Source organism: Phyllostomus hastatus, unplaced genomic scaffold (genome assembly GCF_019186645.2).
Source record: "Phyllostomus hastatus isolate PE091 unplaced genomic scaffold, TTU_PhHast_1.1 phas_scaffold_317, whole genome shotgun sequence".
In the NCBI taxonomy this organism is placed as follows: domain Eukaryota; kingdom Metazoa; phylum Chordata; class Mammalia; order Chiroptera; family Phyllostomidae; genus Phyllostomus; species Phyllostomus hastatus.
The window spans coordinates 2,878,509-2,902,436 of record NW_025334023.1 but is presented as its reverse complement, the minus strand read 5'-3'; the positions used below and the strand labels follow the sequence as shown (position 1 = coordinate 2,902,436).

Below are 23,928 nucleotides of genomic sequence, written 5' to 3'. Positions count from 1 at the left end.
AGAAACTTTAAAGTACCATATTTGTCATACTATAAGATGCACATTCCCTCCCTCCCCAAATTTGGGAGGAATAATGGTTGTTAATGCTGCTGTTGAGTTCTGTTTACATTTACATTGATGAAATATCATGCTATTAATGTTATTAAATATTTTACCACAATTTTTGCTTCAAAATTTTTTTCCCTATTTTCGTCCTCTAAAACCTAGGTGTGTCCTATGCTCCAAAAACTATGGTACTTAGCAGAGTTAGTGCTAAGTAGATGGTATTATTGATATTATTCAAATCTAATCTGCCAGGCTCCAAAGTTTGTACTTTGTCTTGTTGAGCACACTGCCTACCTATAAAATAATGCAATTCAGCTGAACTCTACTGAGATAGTGCTCAAGGTCCTAGACACTAGGCTTAGGACCATGGTGATAGCAAGAGAAATCAAACACATCCTCTGCCCTCAAATTGCTACATTTGGGACTTAACTGCTTAGTAATTTTTATTTGGTGGATTATGGATAGAATCATATGTTTTTTCAAACCACCTTTACTTTTCTAGTTGTAGATCCATTTTTAACAAGCAGGAAACGAGCCAAGTAAGAAACGAAGCAATTCTGATATGACTGATGGTTGTATTTTTGCTCATGTACAATTTCTTTCCCTTTAGAGATCCCAAGATTTCTTGCCTGCTGCTTGATGCTCAGTACCCAGTTGTTGCTGTTGACAACTACATGCCTGTGATTGATGTGTTCTCAGGCCAGCAAAACGGGAGTCTTCGGGTCTTTTTAGCTATGGGTTCTTCGGATCAGATAATGGCACTACAAAGGTTAAAGAATGAAGAAGGAACACTTCCTCCCTTCAACCCTAGGCCAGCCCATTTACTGGACCAGCCATCTAAAGCATCCATTGCTATGGTAATAACTAAACTCTTGATGATTTACAAAACCGCAATCTTATTTTAAGGTGTTACCTGTGTGATGTTTTGATACATGTTTATGTTGTGAAATGATCCATCGCTTCACCTAGTTACCTTTTTGTGTGTGTGTGATGAGAACATTCTCTTAGGAAATTTTAAGTATCATAATCTCATTTTATCTTGCATATTTTAATGAAACCACTGCCCCAAATCCTTATTTCAGTCATGAAAGGCTTAACAAAGGAACATACTTGCACTTCAGTGATTCCTATACATCAAAGGAATCATTGGTATTTTCCTTTTATGGTTTAAATGGATATTGGTTTCCCTCTGAGCACCTTGAATTTATAAAAAAAAAAATCTAATGGGACAACCAGATCTTAATTCTCTAATTTGTTAACTTAATACAAAAAAATAGTCATAATAAAAAGAATTTTTAAAGATAATCCAGGAGGAAAAAAATGGAGTCGAGGGTGAAGAGTGATCCTATAGGTAAGCCAGTTTACCTATAGGTAAAATCTTACTCTGCTTTTCTTGACCAAATCCACGTTGGAAAGTCACAGTGAAGTTCTTAGCTTTTCTAAGAACGTAAAAGTAATTTGTTTTGTATAGTGCTGCACAATTGAGAAAGTACCTTGACATACTTTATCATGTTTATTTTCCTTACAATTATATGAGGTGGGTCATTGTCATTCTTTTTTATAGGTGATGAAATAGAAAATCAAAGAGGCTGTGTTAATTGTCCAGGTTCCCATTGCTGAGAATGGAAGCATTGGGGTTCAGACAACATAGGTCTTCTGACTCTAGGTCCATTGTACCATGTCCTGTTATATCTTACATTTTGTGTCTCTTGGTATCTAGTATAGCTAAATCTGTCTCCACACCATCTAAGTATGTCATGGTTTTTTAAATATGAATCTGAATGACCAATTTAATATTTCTAACAAAGAAAGAACTATTAGGCAAGTATCTGTTAGTAGGTTATTGTGTATTTGTTATAAACTTTAACTTTTATGTTTTTATTGTATATTAGTATCTATAAATACATAGTAGTGTTTTCTTTTTATTTAGAAATGACATAAAAGCACACATTTTAAAAAATCATTTATAATATTCCCAAGTCTTATTAGGTGTTACCTGCCCTTCACATTACAGTATAGAAAGTTAGAAAATGTTATTCACTATGAATACAAAAGAAATCCTTCAAATATTAGTCATCAACAAATACAATTATTATTTTCTCATTCAGTTCAACATCTGCAGAACTGAATTATTAAATTACTGAAATACTATAAGGTCAAATTGATCAGGTGCTGTAATTTGGAGAGGCTTTTTTCCCCTATATCTTTCTTTTCTGGGGAATCAAGTTGTAAGTTTTCTGTGTCCATAAGGAAGGTTTTTGAGCAGGTATTGTTAACCTATGTTTTTAGATTTCAAAGACCTAATTCAGTTTCTGTTCCAATTTTATTGAATGTTAAACATGTATGAATCATATAGTCTAGCCCTGGTTGGTGTGGCTCAATGGACTGAGTGTCAGCCTGGGAACCAAAGTATCACCGGTTCGATTCCCAGTCAGGGCACATGCCTGGGTTGCAGGCCAGGTCCCCAGTAGCGGGTGCATGAGAGGCAACCACACACTGATGTTTCTCTCCCTCTCTTTATCCTTACTTTTCCCTCTCTCTAAAAGTAAATAAATAAAATCTTTAAAAAAAAATCAGTCCAACCCTCGTCTGAATCTTGAATTCCCCCTTTGAATATTCCCAATAGTCAGTTACCTATTGTCTGCTGAAGCTGTATAAAATAGAGGTAAAGACCTTGGGCTCTGGAATCAGACTACCTGAGTTCAAACTCTGGTTCCACTGTAACTAGCTATGCATGTTAAATTAGCTAATATAAGTGAAGGGCTTCATAGAATGCTTGGCTCATAGCAAATAGTAACTACATTATTAATTATTAGTAGAAGTACCTTCTGTAACTGTATATTCACTACCTCCCAAGTAGTCTTTACCATTAATGAACAGTTTGGGTATTATACCTACTTCATTAAAAATAGTAAGTAAGTAAATAGTAATTAAGTAAATTTGCTTCAAATATGTATTCCTTATTTTATTAAGGAAGTGGCCTTTTATTCTTAAGTGTATTGAGAATTAGGAACAGATACTGAATTTTATCAGATACCTTTTTAGCCTTTATTGAGATAATCATGTTTTTCCCCCCTTGGTTTCGTTATTGTACTAGATTACATTTATAGATTTTATAGTATTGATGCAGTCGCAACAGTCTAGAATAAATCTAGTTTGATCTGATTACAGTTAGCAGTTGTGAGATTTATATACAATGAAAATTAAGTATGTTTTAATATAGGCTAATTAATTATGTCTATTTCTTCATGTGTACTCAGATTTCATAGAGAAGCAGAAATATGCTAAGCAAGTTACTCTTTAAAGCTCAACAGTCTCTGTTTTAATAGGCAGAAGACCAAGGAAATGGACTGATGGAGCACCACTTTGAGCTCCATGTAGACAAGGTTAAAGGGCTAGTCCCTCTTCAGGCAACTGTCTGGGGAGAAGCAGATTGTTATGTTCAGTATTACTTTCCAGTTCAAGACTCGCAATCCAGTATGCCAAAAGGACCTGAGTTCCTTGAAAATGGTAAGTTTGGGAGATTAGACCTTCTTATTCTTATATAATTCTTTTATTGGGTGTACTTAAGAACTTTTTTTTTTTCCTGAGTGAATTTTATGTTCCTCAATGTTTCTATTCTTACCTGGCCAGTACAGAAGGCAGGGGAAGTGTTTATTTTACTCTTCTTAAATTTTTTTTTGTAACTTTTCATTTTGATTTGACTTCAAATGTATGGAAAAGTTGCAAAAATAGTACAAAGAACTTCTCTATACCCTTTACCTAGATCCATCAATTACTTACATCTTGTCCCATGTTATGTCATTAACATGCCTACTTTTACCATACATAAACATACAGTTGATTCTCATTATCCATGAAAGTATACTCTATGAGGTCTTTAAGAACACTAAATTAGAAAATACTGAACCATTGCTTCTGGGAGAAACGTACATATACATATCTCATATAGATTATAATCTTATTTTACTTTTCAGTTACAGTTTACATTCAGTATTTTGTTTAATTTCAGGTGTACAGCATAGTAGATCATAATCTTAAATCCTGAAAACAGCTTGTTCTGGTCAGTTCTATTTATTTTACAAAAGAGAAAACAAGGTTCACTACTAACAAATGCCAAGGTTGACATTCATACCTTGTTCACTGGTCCCAGAGCCAGAGCTTCTTGCACTACACTGTACTGTCCCCAGTCATATCTATCTTCTGGGCATTTCTGAAAGCTATAAATGAGGAGACAAAGTATTGCTTTTTTTTTTTTTACCCCATTTTGGAATGAGCAATTTGGCTGACTCAAATTGTTTGCCATTCTGAGCATGTTGGCAAATGATCTGGAAGAGCTACCAGTATTGGTTTTACAATTCACATTAACAGACTTGTACCTAGGATATATAAAAGAACTCTTATAAATCAATAATAAGAAGACAATCCAATTAAAAATGAGCAAAGAAGCCCTGGCTGGCATAGCTCAGTGGATTGAGCATGGGCTGCGAACCAAAGTGTTGCAGGTTCAATTCCCAACCAGTGTACATGCCTGGGTTGCAGGCTATAACCCCCAGCAACCGCTCATTGATGTTTCTCTCTCTCTATCTCCCCCCCTTCCCTCTCTAAAAATAAATAAATAAAATTTTTAAAAAAAATGAGCAAAGGAGCTGAAGATATTTCTCCAAAAGACATATAAGTGGTTTATAAGCACATGAAAAAATACCCAACATCATTAGTCATTTGGGGACTGAAAAATCAAAACCACCACAAGATACCACTTTACATCCACTAAGATGGCTATGATCTTTTTTTAAAAAAAGGAAGAAAAAAGACGAATAAGTGTTGGCAAAGATGTAGAGAAATTGGAGCCCCCATTCATTGTCCACCAATAAAGTGATCTTTATGTATCATGATGAGACCTTAGGTACATACCATAGCTACTAGGGAAATGGACCTTTGATAGAAATCACATTCTGAAAATATATCTGGCTCCAGGTCTGTGACCTACTAGCTCTAAGACCTTTGGGTTCACCATGTAACCTCAAGGCGTTCATATCCTCATCTGTGAAGTAGGAGTAATAATATTTGCTTTGTTTTCTTCAGAGGAACATTGTGAAGATGCAATTGAATAGTACAATATATTAACTTACTGTCTTACTACATATAAAACACAAAATGATGTGTTGGATTGTTCTGAATTGTTTTTCTTTTCCAAAGGATTCACTCTGAAGCCTTTCAGATCTACAACCACACTCTGTGTTCCAGATCCCATCTTTAATAGTGAGCACCATCACTCTCTCCTGTTGCCAACTGAAGTTCCAGTGCAAAGGCTCCTACTCAGTGCCTTCTCTGCACAAGCACTCGTGCCTGGAGGTGGAGTCCACTTTGAAATCTGGTGCAGGTAGTGTGGAGAACCCAATCCTGTGCCTAGGAAGCAAATACACAAGCATAGAGCATCCTTCCCATAACCAGCTTAAGCTGAATTGTAAGGAAACTAAGCAGTCCCTTCTGCCCTGCTTTATATTATTTGTGTTTATTAGTAACTCTTGTCCAGATTTTGCTGAAATCTATTAAACTATTAAGCTCTTGGGAGCAGTTATATCTTATATTTCTAACCACTACTAACAATCATAAGTAAAGTTCTATCAGTTTTACTTCCTACTATCTCTCAGATGTATCAATCACCCTTTTTCTGATTATCTTACTGCCTTATGAAGTTCAGGCCCACGTCATATCATGCCTGAATTACTGTAATGGCCTTCCAGACTCACTTCTTGTAATTTGTTTTTTTCCTCCATTTATGCCACAGAGTTTGGCAATTTCCAGGAAAAATAATGTCATTAAAATAGTGTTCAGCCTCCTCCTTTGCATCCCTGGCCCCAAGAAACCAACTAAATGACTAAGAGAATATAAATCTAAAAAGAGAAGAAACAGCATTAGGAACAGAACGAGAGAAGAGTACCAGCCACTTGCCAAATCCTTTTCCTAAATAGAATCAGGTGGACATTAGGTTTGATAACTTTGTAATCTAAGAATGGGATATTTTGAGATAAGGAAATAGTGTGGTGTAAGTACTAACAGATCCTCGTTACCCCTCCAAATTTGTGGGGCTTGAGCCTGAAGCCACAGAAGAGAGGGTACTGCTCCACCTAGAACTACTTGTGCTACTGCAGGGTGTATGCTTTCAGGAGTGGCTACTCCCATAGGTTCAGGCCAGATGCAGATAGCTCAAACAGAAGGCCTGTGGGAAGCTGGGTTTTGTCCTGAACACAGGGTATAATTTATGGGGTTCCACCTCCACATAACAGGCAGTAAATTCAGCCAGACACAACCACAGCTATATACCACAAATACAGATCAGGCTTCAAAGATAACTAGATGCTGAAAGTTGATCCCTAGGACAGACTGAATCATTCATCTGCCTAATTCTTCCAACTGACAGCTTGTGCTTTTGTTGCTTACAGATACTATTATCCTAATGTGAGAGACCAGATGGTTGCCAGAGGAACTTTGCCATTATCAAGGATCTGTGCCCTGGTAACCTTGCAGTACCGTGAGAATGTAGGAATACAGACCTTTAGTCTCCCTTTAACCCCCAGGCTTGAGAATAGGAAAGAACTGAGGAACCAATCAACAGGTAATTGAAGACTGTTTTGTCTTTCCCTGTCAAAGTCAGTATACGTAAATATCTTTCTAAAGTAATGATTCTTCACATTTTGTAGTACTTAACTCTTAAGAATCTGCTGAAAACTGTGAGACACCTTCTCTTGGAAAAACTGGTGTAGAATATACACTCCAAATTTAGCATACAATTTTAGAAAATTCATAGTTCCGCAGACAGTCTATATAAATGTTGCTTGTCCCGTTTCACTTTTAACTTCAGCAATTATTTAATAAGCCCTTGCAACCTAAATCCTAAGTATTTTGGCCCTGACTGGTGTGGCTCAATGGGTTGGGCATCATCTGCAAACCAAAAGGTCACAGATTCGATTCCTGATTGGGGTGCATGCCTGGGTTGCGGGGCAGAGTCCCCAGTTAGAAGTGTGTGAGAGGCAACCAATCAATATTTCTCTCCCTCTCTTTCTCCCTCCCTTCCCCTTTCTCTAAAAATAAATAAAATCTTAAAAAATAAAATAGAATAAATAAATCCTAAGTATTATATAGGTATACTCAGAGAATTATTATTTCAAAGCAACATAAGTAGATGTGGGATTGGTGGAAATAATTAGCATGAACTGTGAATTCACAGTAAGGAAGGAGAAGGTTAGAATTTAGATTGGAAGGAATTACTTAGAATTTGAGGTATTTGGGGGGGATTAATTTAATCTTTATTGAATTTTTTCCATTACCATTCAGTCACCTTATACCACCTCCCCTCAGCACTCACCACACTGTAGTCCATGACAACACAAGTCCTTTTTCCTTTTTGCTCAAGTTGAGGTTGTGAATTATATTCTAATGGTTCCAGCAGGATGACCTACCCTCCTAGTACATAATAGATAAACTAATATTAGCCTCCTAAGTCATATTACTGTACAATCTGGGGAGTATCTGCCAAAACAAAAGGTTTTATCTTGCCATGATTAAGATTCAGTTGTTCCTCTTAATGCTCACTGATCAGCTTGTTCTATTGTTCCTTAAAGCATTCCCTGAAATGTGATAGTGGGATGGTAGATTTGGAAAAAAAAAAAGGTGACATATAAAGAGTGTTTCAAGTGGTGGTGGCAGGAGGATGACAGAAGTAAAAGAGTATGAAAACCTTTTAAAGGTTTAAAAAGAAGAAAAGCTGGAGCCATCCTAATTCTGTAAAAATAACCGGAAGTTTAGAAAATCTGGAAGTAACTTTTGCCTCTGATAGTTATCTAATCTTGGCAGGCTATTGAATCTCTGAACCATAGATTCTTGGATATATAGAGAAAGTAGTAACTACTGTTATGTCTTTAGTAAACCTTCAGTATGATAATATAGTGTGATTCTGACCATGGACAGATTCTCTCACTGCTAAGGCCCCTTAGTGTTCATTGGGATTAAAGTGCTTATTCTCTTTCTTCTTTCCTGACCAGGACTTAGGTTTGATAGAGCAGAGATTCTTCCCGCCCATCTTTTTAATCTTTTTTCCTTTTATCCTCATTCTTCAGGTTTACTAGATGTGAGCTTAAGGTACAGGCGCTCTCCAAGGACAGCAGAGGGAGTTCTTGCTGCCCGAGCTGTCTCTATCTCGGTCCAGATTATCAGAGCCTGTGGTCTGCAAGCAGCAGCCAAGTAAGTTCCCCTTAGAAAAGCAATCCTCAAATGGTTTGGCACTGCAGTCCACAACATATGTGATGCTCAGATACACAGAACTCTCTTATGTACAATTTCCAGTTCATTAACAACTTTTTTTCTTTTTTAAGATAGCATTTAAGAATATATGAGTAAATCACTGGCAAACTGCCATTTCTAACTGTTATTAGCAACTTAACTTTGTCTAACAACTTCATCCTCGACCTTATTTAACTACTTCACTTATTTCCACAGTTATGCCCACCACCCTCAAAACATGCCAGGACCAATCATGACAACTCTCCTGTAATCTCATGTTCTGTCTCTGAGTACCGACGTCTATTTCTCCAGCTTGTTCCCCTTCAAGTCTGTTCTCAATACAGAAGGCAGTAATTTTGTGAAAATTTAAGTCAGATCTTGACACACACTACTTAAAACACACCAATGGCTTTCCATCTCATTCATAGTAAATAAAAGCCAGACTCCTTAAAATGACTGTAAGACCCTCCATGGTCTGGCCACATTATCTTTATGACTTCATCTCTTCTTGTTAGTCTTCCCTCTGATTATTCCACTTCAGCTGCTGGTCTCTTACTGCTTCTAAACACACCAAACTCATTTTCCTCTCAGGGCCTTTGTCTTGCTGTTTTCTCTGCCTGGAACACTGTTTCTATATATAAACAGTTTGGCCCTCTTTACCTCCTTTAGGTCTTTGCCCATGCTTCTCTCTACCTTAAATGTTCTTTCTTTTGTCCTCTAAAGAAACTCCTACTTTCTTTTAAGACTCTGCAGCTTCTTTGCAGCCTTCCTTTATGTATTCCTACATGTAGACAGAATTGGTACTTGTCCTTTGTCTGTTAGCACTGCGGTTGCAGCACATGTCACCCTCTTTACATTATTTACATACATGAGTTGTTTTTTTAAATATATTTTATTGGTTATGCTATTACAGTTGCCCCATTTCTCCCCTTCTCTCCCCTCCACCCTGTACCCCCTCTCCCACCCACGTTCCCCCCCTTTAGTTCATGTCCATGTGTCATACTTATGAGTTCTTTAACTTCTACATTTCCCATACTATTCTTGCCCTCCCCCCTATCTATTTTCAACCTACATTCTATGCTACTTATTCTCTATACCTTTCCCCCTCTCTCCTCCTCCCACCCCCCTGCTGCTAGCCCTCCATGTGCCCTCCATTTCTGTGGTTCTGTTCCTGTTCTAGTTGTTTACTTAGTTTCTTTTGGTTTTGCTTTAGGTGTGGTTGTTCATAATTGTGAGTTTGCTGTCCTTTTACTATACATGTTTTTTCTTTATCTTCTTTTCTTAGATAAGTCCCTTTAACATTTCATAAAATAAGGGCTTGGTGATGATGAACTCCTTTAACTTGACCTTATCTGAAAAGCACTTTATCTTCCCTTCCATTCTAAATGACAGCTTTGCTGGATAGAGCAATCTGGGATGTAGGTCCTTGTCTTTCGTGACTTGGAATATTTCTTTCCAGCCCCATCTTGCCTGTAAGGTCTCTTTGGAGAAATCAGCTGACCGTCTGATGGGAACTCCTTTGTAGGTGACTGTCCCCTTATCTCTTGCTCCTTCTAGGATTCTCTCCTTCATTTTTACCTTGGCTAATGTAATTATGATGTGCCTTGGTGTGTTTCTTCTTGGGTCCAACTTCTTTGGGGCTCTCTGAGCTTCTTGGATTTCTTGGAAGACTGTTCCCTTTGCCAGAATGGAGAAGTTCTCCTTTATTATTTGTTCAAATACGTGCTCCATCTGTTGCTTTTCTCCTTCCTGTTCTGGTACCCCTATAATTCGGATGTTTAAACGTTTAAAGGTGTCCTGGATGCTCTTAAACTTTTCCTTGATTTTTTGAATTCTTATTTCATCATGCTTTCCTGCTTGGTTGATTCTATCTTCCTTCTGGTCCACTGTATTGTTTTGAGACTCAGATTCCTTCCTTTCACTATTGGCTCTTCTCCGTGTATCTTCCTGCATCTCTTTTATGGTAACCTGCATCCTTTCATCTAAATTGCGCCCAAAATCAACCAATTCTGTGAGCTTTCTGATTACCAGTGTTTTGAACTGTGCATCTGATAGATTGGCTATTTCTTGGTTGCTCAAAAGGATGAGTCCTGGGGGACTGATCTGTTCTGTTGGAAACATGTCTTATGTCTTTCCCTGTCTCTCTTTTTTTTTTTCTTTTCCGGTCTGGTCACTCTTGTTACGGTGGGAGGTGGAGCCTTAGGTGTTCACCGGGGCTGGGCACCCCGTCGCTAGATTGTGACGTTATATGTGGGGGCAGGAGCGGGAGAGAACAATGGCGGTAGTTCCGTTCTCCTGGGCTCAGAACCTTCTCTGGGATCCTGGGCTGCGAGCTCTGCCCTGGTCCACAATCGCTGCCTCACTGGGTCCGCCAGCCGCAGCTTGCGTACTCAGGGATCACCGCTGCGTTCTTGCGCCCCGGATGGCTGTCGCGCGATTTTGTGCCAAATTTTCCCCAACCTCCACGCGCCGCCGACCCGTGCCAGCCCCACGCCTGCCCGGCTCGTCGTCTCCTACCAGTCTGGGTGTATGGGTCTACTTCAACTTCTTGGCTGTCCAACTTCCATTCAGATAAATCCTCTATCAGTTCTGAGTGATATTCTATCTGTAAATTATTCTTGTTCTAATCTTGGTTGTACGAGGAGGTACGGTGCGTCCACGTATTCCTCCATCTTGCCGGAAGTCTACATACATGAGTTTTGTCCCACTATGCTGTGAATTCCTCTAGTCACTGACACTGCCTGAAGGCCTCTGTATCGCGCCCCCCTCCCCGCCCCACCACCACCACCACATAACAGATGCTCAGTAAGAAAGAGAACTAGGTCATACTTCCCCTTCTGAAGACTCATTCACTTTGGACATTAGTTCAAGAAAGAAGAAACAAGTGCTCCTTAACTTTTTTCCCTTGTAACTCCTTTGCCTTTAACTTCATAGACTCTGAATAACTAATTGAAGTACTGCCCATGTGAGATCTGATGCTAACACAGCTGGTAAAATGTTCAGTGTAGTTAATATTTTTCTTCACTAAATTCTCCAAATAGACTTTTTTCATAAATTGCTCAAGAACATTTTAGTGTTAATATAAATGATACCATGGCAGTTTTTTAATCATGTCACTTCCTCACATTAAAACTTTTGATGGCTTCCCATTGTTAGTAGCAGTGGTCTCCTAATTTTAATTGTCTATTCCTGTTAATAGGAGTAATAAAAATTCAGCATACCCCCCAAATATGTGCATACTTATGTATAAATTATCTTCATGTACTACTATGCTAATATATTAAATACATTATAAAATATATCACAACAGTAAAACTTTAGTGTATTAGATAACAAATATAGAAGTTTTAGTATTTTTTCCTATGCGCAAGTAGTTTACCCCATGAACCCCCTAGGTTATACACAATCTATTTCAAGGACTACTGGTTCACAAAATAAGGTCCATTGTGTTCAACTAAGCATTCAAGGCTGCTTAAAAATATCTCATGAACATGAGTCTTGAAAGAAAGGTAGGACTTATCAAAATACCCAAGAGCACTGAGAATTACTCTGGTCAAAGAGAACATGTGCAAAGGCATGGAGGCATGAAACTTGTCTCTGTAGTACCTGCTCTGTGTGAGACCCATCCAAGGGCAAAATTCTTAAACATGGTATTAAATTAACTGCTATTTAATTGGCAGAGAAGTATTTGAAATTTAGATAACTAGTAGATCTCAGAGAGACTGAATAATAGATGAGAAACTCAATAAGTTGTCCCCTTCTCTGGGGACTCATGGGGAAAGTCATACTGGATGACAGGCAGTTTGTTGTGAGTCCTGAAGTTGGTCTGTTACAGTTTTGATAAGGAAGGGCAAAAAGCCAGGCCATTTCTAACACTATTCTTCTGATAGCTTGGGAGAGTTCTACAGGATGTGAGGCATAGCATGGTATAATAGGAACAGAACTGCACTGGAAATTGAAGCCATTGGCTTCTAGTCCCACCTTCATCTCCCACTAGCCATACGTGATCTTGAGGTAGTTTTTTTTTTTACCTCTCTGGGTGTCAGTTTCTTCATCTGGAAATGAAAATTATGAACACACACCACCTCCCTGATTTTATAAGGATTAGTGTAAAAATGAATATATGTGGAGTCACTTTATAAACTATCAAATTCTATACCAATGTGTGGATTTTTATGATTACTTCCATTTGTATAGATAATTAATGTTATATTTATTAGGTGGTAGAATATAGTAGAATCAGAAATAAGTTTTACATTGCCTATTATTAAAAAGAGGAATTCTTGGTAATATAAACCTACTCCTCCTCTGAATCTTCATCCTGGTATTCAGATAGCAGGTGCTCTGGAGTGAGCCTTCTCTCATTAAGTCACACCAGCCCTCATTTGATGTGCCAGTGGTCTTTTTGAAAATACATTTTTAGTGTCTATGTAAAGAAAGTACTTCTTTCTTATTTACTTGAGTCTTCTAACTCACCTGATATTTAACTGAGAGTGAGCAGAAACTTCCTTGGATGTAGCCAGTAGTTTTTAAGTTCCACATGGGTTGGAAATTGTAGCTATTTTACTAGCTCTGAACCCAATGCATGACACCCAGAGCAGATGCTCAGTAAATAATTACTGAATGAATAAATGTAGACCAGCTTGGGGTCCAAACTTTTCTGTCATATTACCGCCATCTCTGAGAGTTCCCTATTAAGAGTCTTTTCCATTTTGTTTCTTTGTTGTTGTTATTCATTAGACACAGAGAACAGACTGACAGCTGTCAGAGAGGATGGGTGATTAGAAGGTTGGGTAAAAAACGTGAAGGGTTTAAGCAAAAAAAAAAACTTTTATAGATATAGACAACAAACAGGATGGTGATTACAGGAGGAAAAATGGTGGGGAAAGGTAGAAGAGGGTAAAGAGGCGATAAATGGTGACAGAAGGAGACTTGACTTTGGGTGGTGAACACACAATACAATATACAGATGATGTATTATAGAATTGTACACTTGAAACCTGTATCATTTTGTTAGCCAATGTCACCCCAATAATTTTTTAAAAAAGAGTCTTTTCATTGCCCATAGGCAGGTTCTCTGCTTTGTATATATTATCTAATGTAATTTTTAAAATACTGAGTAATTTATCATTATTTTTTAGCCACTGCTAACATTTTATTTATTCATATCTCATTTTCATAGGTGTAATATATTTTTTATTTATTTTTTAATATATTTTATTGATGCTATCACAGTTGTCCCATTTTCCCCCCTTCACTCCCCTCCACCCTGTACACCCTCTCCCATCCATATCCCCTGCTTTAGTCATGTCCATGTGTCATAAGTTCTTTAGCTTCTACATTTCCCATACTATTCTTACCCTCCCCCTATCTATTTTCAACCTACATTCTATGCTACTTATTCTCTGTACCTTTCCCCCCGCCTCCTCCTCCCACTCCCCTGCTGCTAACCCTCCATGTGATCTCCATTTCTGTGGTTCTGTTCCTGTTCTAGTTGTTTACTTAGTTTCTTTTGGTTTTGCTTTAGGTGTGGTTGTTCATAATTGTGAGTTTGCTGTCCTTTTACTATACATGTTTTTTCTTTATCTTCTTTTCTTAGATAAGTCCCTTTAACATTTCATAAAATAAGGGCTTGGTGATGATGAACTCCTTTAACTTGACCTTATCTGAAAAGCACTTTATCTTCCCTTCCATTCTAAATGACAGCTTTGCTGGATAGAGCAATCTGGGATGTAGGTCCTTGTCTTTCATGACTTGGAATACTTCTTTCCAGCCCCTTCTTGCCTGCAGGATCTCTTTTGAGAAACCAGCTGACAGTCTGATGGGAACTCCTTTGTAGGTGACTGTCCCCTTATCTCTTGCTGCTTCTAGGATTCTCTCCTTCGTTTTTACCTTGGCTAATGTAATTATGATGTGCCTTGGTGTGTTCCTTCTTGGGTCCAACTTCTTTGGGGCTCTCTGAGCTTCCTGGATTTCTTGGAAGTCTATTTCCCTTGCCAGAATGGGGAAGTTCTCCTTTATTATTTGTTCAAATACACGCTCAATCTGTTGCTTTTCCCCTTCCCATTCTGGTACCCCTATAATTCGGATGTTGGAATGTTTAAAGATGTCCTGGAGGTTCCTAAGCTTCTCCTTGTTTTTTTGAATTCTTATTTCTTCATTCTTTCCTGCTTGGTTGTTATTTTCTTCCTTCTGGTCCACTCTATTGTTTTGAGTCCCAGTTTCCTCCCCTTCACTATTGATTCTCCGTGCATCTTCCTTCATCTCTTTTATGGTGACCTGCATTTTTTCATGTAATTTGCGCCCAAAATCAACCAATTCCATGAGCTTCCTGATCACCAGTGTTTTGAACTGTGCATTTGATAGATTGGCTATTTCTTGGTCGCTCAAAAGGATGAGTCCTAGGGGACTGATCTGTTCTTCTGTTGGAGACATGTCTCTCTCTCTCTCTCTCTCTCTCTCTCTCTCTCTCTCTCTCTCTCTCTCCCCCTTTTTTTCCGGTCTGGTTGCTCTTGTTACGGTGAGGGGTGGAGCCTTAGGTGTTCACCTGGGCTGGGCACCCCAGTCACTAGATTGTGACATTGTATGTGGGGGCGGGGGCGGGAGAGAACAATGGCGGTAGCTCCGTTCTCCTGGGATCTTAGTCCCTTCTCTGGGATCCTGGGTTGCGCGCTCTGCCCTGGTCCACAATGCTGCCTCACTGGGTCGGCCAGCGCCCTTGCATACTCAAGGTCCACTGCTGGAGACTTGCGTGTCCCGGAAGGCTTACGCACTCCCAGTTGCCTTTTGCGCCCAGTTCTCCCCGATCTCCGCGTGCCCGCTCCCCCTCTCTGCCCCTCTTACCGGTCTGGATGAACAGGTCTACTTCAACTTCTTGGCTGTCTGATTTCCATTCAGATAAATTCTCTGTCAGTTCTGGGTGTTATTCTGGCTCTAAATTGTTGTTGTTCTAATCTTGGTTGTGCGTGGAGGTACGGTGCATCCACCTATGCCTCCATCTTGCCGGAAGTCTGTAATATATATTTCATAGTATGCTATTATATAGGCACACAGCAGGCTACTATTAATGGTCATTTCACATTAATTTCATTAGAAATGAAATTGCAATAGTCGCCCTGGCTGGCATAGCTCAGTGGATTGAGCATGGGCTGCGAACCAAAGTGTCGCAGGTTTGATTCCCAGTCAGGGCACATGCCTGGGTTGCAGGACATGACCCCCAGCAACCACACATTGATGTTTCTCTCTCTCTCTCCCTCCCTTCCCTCTCTAAAAACAGACAAAAATAAATAAATAAATAAAATCTTAAAAAAAGAAGTATTTAAAAAAAAAGAAATTGCAATAGTCATTTAAATATACACACATCTGTAGTATCTTGTATCCTTATGCTATCTTCGTTTTAGCAGTGTTAACAATAGGAAGCTGAAACTTGGAAGAGGCTGAATAACATGTCTGAGGCCAGAATTCAAACCTAAATTATTACCCTCTATTGATATGTACCAAGTAAAGTAAGGATCTTAGAGGTAGGAACCCTTAAGTCTTCTTTGGGACTATCAGGGAATGCTTCAAAAACAGGTGACCTCTTGGGGAATTTGGGGTAAGGAGGTTTGTCTCATACTATACCCACACACAAAAGATTTGACTCTTCATGAGTGTCAGTTAACAGTGGGTAGATTGTATCTGTACGTCATGGGACATCTGTGCTGAGAAAGAGAAAAGCAGCCTCTGGCATCTGGGACCTGATCTGAGACTCACAGCTAGGCTTTGGTGTTTTCCTGTTAGAGACAAACAGTTACACAGAATACCAGCAACTGACCAGACAGGCTTTGTGACCATGACCAAGTGAGACAAAAATAAGACCACTCCGTAATCTTGCCTAAGCACAAACCAAAACAAGATCATTAAGAAAACCACAAAAATACCCAATATCCCTACACCCTGGCTAATATGAGTGACTGCTGCTGCTTTAGCCTTATTCTAAATAAGATTCATAAAGAACAACAGTCCAGAGCAAAGCCCTACTTTTTTTAACACTCCTTCAAATCACCTAATATGAGCCCAGTGCTGTAAGTCCTCTCTGAGACCTTCTAAGATGCCCCATGATTCCCACGGTGTGTGTTCTCCCTCATTGTAATGAGCAATAAACCCAACTTGTTCAACTGTAGTTGGTTCCTGGTAGTGTTTGGGCTAAAAGGCACTGACAGGACATTGAAGTGTCTGTGAAATGTCACCGTGATGGACAGATGACCATTGTCTCTTCCCACCCCCTTACACATATACTCTGATTACTAAGAAAGCACGTTGTGGCACTGACGAAAGCCAAGGTAGGAGTCACAATCAGTCAGTGTTCTTGGTGGCCTCATGGAAATGCTAGAGATGTTTCCTAGGCAGTCAAGCTGATTTTTGATACTTCCTTTTTCTCCTGCTCACTCTTTTCTTTACAGGGCTTTGGCTGAGCAAGAACCCTCTCTACAGTTTAGCGCCACAGTAGGGGTCAATGCCTTTGTCACCGTTCATCTCTCCTTCCTGCCCAAGGAAGAACAGCGCCAAACCCGCCCTGTGGCCTGTACCTTCTGCCCTGAGTTCTCCCATCACACTGAGTTCTCATGTAACTTAGTAACTCAGCACTGCAGTGGAGAGGCCTGTTTCCTGGCGGAGCTGTTGGAATTTGCAGAGGTCACCCTTGCCATTTATCATGAAGATACCAAGTCAGGTGAGCACCAAATGGCTCATCATAATCAGAATTAAAAGGGCTCAGTTTTGAATGGTATAGCCTTTCTACCAAATAGATACTGAAGTATTTAAGGATGAGTGGTCATATTCTCAGCAACTTATTTATGAAGGGTATAATGAAAATAAGTAGAATATGTATTGAGTGTATATGTGTGTGAGAGAATGTAGAGAGAGATAAAGCAAATGTGTTGGAATGTTAGTGGGTGAATCTAGGTGAAGTGTGTATAGAAATTCATTGTAATATTCTTGAAGCTTTTCTGTATGCCTGCATTTTTTCAAAATAAAATGATTTAAAATTATACACACACACTTATACATATATGACTAATGATTTGATTAAAAACAATTTAGAGAGCACTTGACTAAAGCAAAATGGTCTCTAATACATCTTCCAACACTGAGACTCAGTGATTGTAAATGGAGAGTTATGTGGATTGTGAACAGAAATTCTTTGGTCAGTAGACCACCAGTTAATTTCTCTTGTTTGTTTGATTTGACAGCCAGTGATATAACCAGTATCCAGTCATTCAAAGATTATCTGCTTGGCGTAGTAAAGGTTCCAACAAAAGAGCTGCTAATCAAGAGATCTGGTAACTATATTCTAGATTATCATTTTTTAATCCTACCCTCTCCCATTCACTTCCCTGTAAGAGATCATCTTGTCTAACTCCCTTTCAAAATATGCAAAAGGAAGTATGACCCTTAACACATGCTTCTGAATTCTTCCAGGGACCTCAAAAGTTTTCCCCAAAAGCATTTTAAGTCCTCTCCTAATCATTTCAAAATTTTTCTAATAAAGCAAAGAATTTCAAAACATTGTACTATTTTAATCTAGGAAAGATAATGATGATGATACTACTACTAATAAATGTGGCATCCATTAGGTAAAATATTTTCTTAGATCTTGTTTGAGCCTCATGATAACCCTGCATGGCAAGAATACAGGATCTACTCTTTTCATTTGCCAGATGAGAAAACTTAGACTCACATTGGTGATTTGCCAAAACCACACAGCCAGTGTGCATGCAGGACTAGATCAAATCCAGATTTGCCCGTTCTTCTTTCTCAATGAAGGAGGAATTAAGGACATGAAGTGAAGATACAGCCACCAAGGCAATTTGGAAATATTGGTCCTATCCTACTTATTCCTATCTTGGTGATCTTGACCTTTCTGGTCCCCAGTTTTGTTAGCGCATGGTTTGAGACAGTTAATCCTGACAAGTCTACAAGGTAGGAATTGATTAAATAGGATATGTAAAGGACCTGACACATAGTAAGCATTTGGTAAATGTTAGTTTTCCTTCTCTCATCCCTTTTCCTATAACTAGGTTATGTAATCTAGTTTCCAAAATTTTATCACACATCTCCCAAATTTAATTATAAATTGAAATTTGAGTAATACTTTAATAAACAGGTACTGTGTGCCTGCCAGAGAGAATTCTGTCCAACTTGATATAGGGTTTAAATCTCACTTCTGTCATTTACTTTTTTTGAGCTAGAAAAACTCACTTCATCTCTCAGATCCATAGTTTCCTCATCCATAAAATGGAAATAACAAGATCTACTACTTTGTAAGATTATTGAACCATTCAGTGAAATTATACCATGTAAAGGATCTTGGCACAGGGCTAGGCACATAGGAGACCATATGGCCCAAAGCCTAAAATATTTACTGTTTGGTCTTTTACAGAATAAGTTTACCAACCTCTGACTTATATGACCACCAATTGTTATATAATACATTATTTATGTACCGTATTACCTTTCTAAAATATGAAGAATTTTAAATTTAGAAACAAATCTAGTTCTAAGGGTTTAAGATATTATAAATGACCCTGATCAGTTTGGCTCAATTGGTTGGGCATCATCCCGCAAAGCCAAAGGTCACCAGTTCAATTCCCAGTTAGGGCACTTGCCTGGGTTGTGTGTTTGGTCGTTAGGTCCCTGGTTGGGGCACATATAAGAGGCAACCAATCAATGTTTCTCTCCCTCTCTTTCTCCCTATCTTCCCCTCTCTCTAAAAGTAAATAAATAACATCTTTTTTAAAATGATATTATAAACCTAATGTAGGTAGCCAGCCTGGATTCAAACAGTAAGTAGCTCTGCCACTAGATACCTATGATAATTTGGGCACATCTCTGGGTTTCCATTTTCTCTTCTATAAAATAAGGATTCTAACCCAATTCAATCCTTATAATTTTACAGGGTTGTCAGGAGAACTGAATAAAGTAATATATACAGGGTCTAGCACAAGTAATGCCCCCTTTCTATTATAAAATCATAAGCAGATAATTCTGTAACATAACAATATCACACTCAAGCACACCATATGACATTTTAGGTGAAATGTTCAAATTGCTGTCCATCTCATGTGAGACATTCACGTACCCTACCAACCACACTTAGGCAAGCTTTACTTCTGCCAGACCCTGTACAAAACAGTAGGAGAATTTCAGACACATAATAAAGTACTCAATAGAGTAGCTGTTATTGTTTTGAAATCCCATTCCTGGTCCTTGGTGTGTGTTCACTAAGTGGCGGTTCCCTTGGTGGAGGACCAGGGACTAGACCCCAACTCTCTGATTTCTCATCCCTTGCTTTTTTCATTGTACTCACAGCATCCTAATAACATTTCACATCTTTCTTAGCACTTGTCTTTGAAAGCTTTTTTAAAATCATTATCTAATTTAATGATCATAAGTTTGTCTAGTAAGCAAGATCAGCACTAATTTTCCCATTTGTCAGATAAGGAAAACAAGGCTAAAAGAAATTAATGGCTTACCCAGACTGGACCACTATTTTTGGACTGAGCCAAGGAGAGAATTCAGATCTTCCACCTCCTAGCCTTTGTTCCTTACCTGATCTCACTGCCTTTCAGTAGTCACATGAAACTACAATGCACTGTTGGGTATATGTTTTCTGTTCTGTCTTGGACTAGGGTGATGGTGGCTCTGGGGTGGAGAGTGGGTAAGTCTTTTTACTTTTAAGACAATAATTGAAAATGTTTTCTCCTATAAGGGATCACAGGATGGTATCCTATTATTTTACCAGAAGATGGGGCCATGCCTCATGGCTTGGAGCTCATGCAGAAGATTGTGGGTGGTCTGGAGCTTTCAATTTCCTTCACCCATCCTGGAGACCGAGAACGGGTGTTAGAAGCTGCTGAACTATTGGGCTGGAGCTTTGAGAATAACCTGAAGGACATTGTTAAGATGGATGAAGAGGAGCCAGCCACTGTCACCATCTCTACACCAAGGCTCTGGCTGCCCATCCATTGTGTGCTGCTTGCTGGCCAGAAGCACATTCATAAGAACACATATTGCTACCTCCGCTACAAGCTGTATGATCAGGAAGGCTTTTGGACTCCTCTCAAGAAGCCTAGGGAATCTGCAAATGAAAAGCAGATTATGGTTACTTTTAAGGCATCCAAAAGAGCCGAAGTCACTAGGGGCCCATCACTGCTTTGGTACTTTAGGGAGGAGAGATTAGAGATCCAAGTGTGGCGGGCTTACGGCAATGACAGTGTGGAGAGGCCCCACCATACAGACAGTTGGATTGGCTCTGCCTATGTGGACCTGGCCAGACTTGGAGAGAGGACAGCGAGGACACTAACTGTCAGTGGTAAGTTAAGAACCAGCCTCAGCTCTTGTGGTTTAAGCACTTGTTAGGTGACAAGTACTATGTGAGACACCCCTCTCAGACGTTATTTTATCTAATCCTCCCAGCAGTCCTGTGAGATAGGTATCAGACCCATTTTATAGTCATGGCAATGGAGATTCAGAGAGGGTGGGTAACTGCCCAAGATCATAGGCTAGGAAGTGTTCTTTCCATTATTGTATGCTGAAAGATTAATAGTATTGCAATTTAGTAGTGCTTCTCATAACTAAAGAGATTTCAAAAAGAAGTAGATTTGCTGGCTGCTTTAAAAAGAGCCTTACCTACTGACATGCACCTTTGTGTAATCACCACACCCCTAAGAACTGTCTCTAACCATCCCACCATCTAATGGGAGAAGAGAGTAGTAAATAAACAAGTACAGTGAAGCCAGGGAACAACAACAAAGGTTTCCTCAGTGGTGCTATGGGAGCACAGGGATGCAGCATCTCTTTAGTTCAAGGACATCTCAGGGAAGGAGACCTGTGTTTCAGAGGATTTAGTAATAAGCCAAGAAAAGCGGGGAAGAAGGGCATTTTAAAAGGGAACAGTGTACATGAAGGCACAGTGACATAGGTAGTTTGTTACATTTTAGGCACTGTAAGTCATTTGGTACTGCTGGATTAAATGATGGGAGATGAAGCTAAAGAAGTGGACAAGAGTACTATATTGAAGGCCTCTTCAGAAGAGTTTGGACTTTTTCCTGAGAGCTGTGGAAAACTACAATGGGTTCTGAATAGAAGAGTGACATACCTTTGCATTCTAGAAAAATAAATCTAGCAACTATAGTGCAGAATGAAGTGGAGATGGCCAGACTAGGTTTTTTACAAATATGATATTTATCCATCTTAACATTCTGTAAGGTTGTTATTTCCCTACCTAAAAATAGAAAAAAAATTAGAAAAGTTTCCATCTTACGCTATTTGTGAATCAGTTAACTATATTTTCCTGAATTGAAATAAGTCTAATGAAGCAAACTTCAAGATTCTGAAGGAACTATTGGTACCTTTTGCCTTATAAATCAAATCTCATTTTTATCCAGCAAACAAGTAAAGCTTAAATCCCTGAATTAAATTTGCCACTTGCTGAAAAAGTCATCTTTGCAGGTTACTTAACCTCTCTGTGACTCTAGCACACAAAAAACACTCAACCAATATTAATTTCTTACTTTCTTGACTCCTCTGCCACCACCTTCTACTTTCCTTCCAAATGATCTCCATTTCTACTTCCAGAGCACATCCGATTGGTGAAACAGGCTAAATTGAATATCAAGGCAGCTTCCTGATGAGAAGAAGGCCTAAGAACAAGAGTCAGTGGGACATGTGGAAGAGAAGATATGCCACTCCTAATTTCATAAAAATCTTGGACTTTTAAGCAGCCTCAGAAGCCATCTAAGCCTAGTTGCCCCGCAGCACATGAATCCCTTCCACAACAGCTCTGCTGGCAGTCACTTGGCTTTGGCTTCAAATTTAAGCCTTTTACTTTCCATTTTTGGAGATAGTGTGTGAGTTTGAGGAGTAGGGTGTAACAATTTTCACACTATATATTAACTTCACAGTTTGAGGGGTTTATTTTGTTGTTGTTTTTACAAATTGGTATGTTGGGGCCCGTAGGCCTACCAAAGGAAAGAGTACCACAGCATCCTCAGTGAGCATCTCCTCTAAGGTTAAAGAGTATTTTTGGTTCCTGCTTGCTTACATTTATTTTCCCTGATTCTCTTTCAGGTGTGTATCCTCTGTTTGGACGAAATGCTTCCAACCTCTCAGGAGCTGCCTTGCGAGTTCACGTGGTTCTTTCCTCTCTTTCCCCACACCCGGGGCCCGCCCATGAGCTGGACTCCATGGACTGCAGCAGCCACAGTGAGTCTGAGCAACCCCCCAGAAGGAATGATGAGATTCAGCTCTCTCTACCACATGGCCACCAGAAGTCTCCCACCTGCACCCAGGTGCCCTGCAACAGCACCACACCTGAAGTCTGCCCAGCCCAGGAGGGTCCTGCTGAGTTGGATGGAACTTTTACAGTCAGTATCCTGGTAGAAAGAGCAATGCACTTGAGCTTGAAAGGTATGCTGTGCTCACTCATCCAGAAACATACACTGCCTCCTCAGGCTGTGGTCCTGTCCTCATGATCTTTCAGATCATGGTAGAATCTTGAAGACATGTTCACCCTCTTGATCAGTAATTGTATTTCTCAAGCCTAAAGATTTAAGCAATATGAAAGTCGTTCTAAATATAAGTGGACCTTGTCAGTTATTGTCAGTCAATTTTGCATCTCATAAATTTCCTAGTTTAGAACTGAGTATCAGCTTAGATACTTCTCTTTTCCTTAGTTACCATCAAATTCTAAAATCCATGAAATCGTTCTTTCTCTTAAAGTTCTCTTAGAGCTCCTCCTTCTTTTCCATTGCTACCAACTCAGACCTAGAGCCAAGAGTTTCTAACACTAAATCCACAAAACCCTCAAGGAATCCAAGGATAAAAATTAGGGTTGGTGAACTTAGACAGGAAAATAATTACATCTTACTTTTATTAACCTCTAACTCAGCAATTTTCAGCTGGTGTGTCGTGTCCCACTGGTGTGCCACAAGAGCCACACAGGTGTGCCGCAAGAATTTTTAAACATGTGACACTGACCGCTTTTCCCTCAGATTGTCAAATTAAAAAATGACAGCAGCCAACACAACAATACCGGTCCAGTGTGAAAGAAGCAAAATTATACCTATTTTTTTCCCTCAGATTGGCAAAAAATATATTTTCTGGTGTCACAAAATTTTAGTAATTAGTTTATGTGTGTTATGAAATGCAAAAGGTTATAAATCACTGCTCTAACTAAAATTTAATGTTTCCTCTAATTGTGAATATAGGCAATAGACCCTGGTAATCTTAACAGTATCTGTGGTGTTGTCAACAATCAAAATCAGAGATAATTTCATGTCTCACTGTAGTTATTACAGATATCCCAGAATATCATTTATAGCTGTTTTTACTAGTATTTATTAAAACTACAGGTTAGATCTTGTTATGCATTAATAAAGCACATATATTACCTATCACAAAGTTTTTCTAATGTTTTGATAACTATGCCAACATGATTTAATTTTTTATGTAATCCTATATATATTATGCATTTTAAAGAAAAAAATCACTATTAAGAGGCCCATAGACCTCACCAGACAGCCAAAGGAGTCCATGGCACACTGAACCCTTCCCCTATTT

The 23,928-nt window shown here is 39.0% G+C and overlaps 1 protein-coding gene across 3 annotated transcripts in view; it reads left to right on the top strand.

The window, feature by feature from the left end:
* The window catches only part of C2CD3 (C2 domain containing 3 centriole elongation regulator), a 125,301-nt gene that overhangs the window by 53,542 nt on the left and 47,831 nt on the right, over window positions 1-23,928 (top strand). For all 3 annotated transcript variants that reach the window (XM_045817816.1, XM_045817815.1, XM_045817817.1), the window contains exons 16-24: window positions 656-902; window positions 3,375-3,555; window positions 5,245-5,428; window positions 6,492-6,664; window positions 8,166-8,289; window positions 16,770-17,038; window positions 17,559-17,648; window positions 20,078-20,680; window positions 22,438-22,776. In XM_045817816.1, the coding sequence (XP_045673772.1) occupies window positions 656-902; window positions 3,375-3,555; window positions 5,245-5,428; window positions 6,492-6,664; window positions 8,166-8,289; window positions 16,770-17,038; window positions 17,559-17,648; window positions 20,078-20,680; window positions 22,438-22,776 (2,210 nt within the window). The remainder of the gene's footprint in view (window positions 1-655; window positions 903-3,374; window positions 3,556-5,244; window positions 5,429-6,491; window positions 6,665-8,165; window positions 8,290-16,769; window positions 17,039-17,558; window positions 17,649-20,077; window positions 20,681-22,437; window positions 22,777-23,928) is intronic.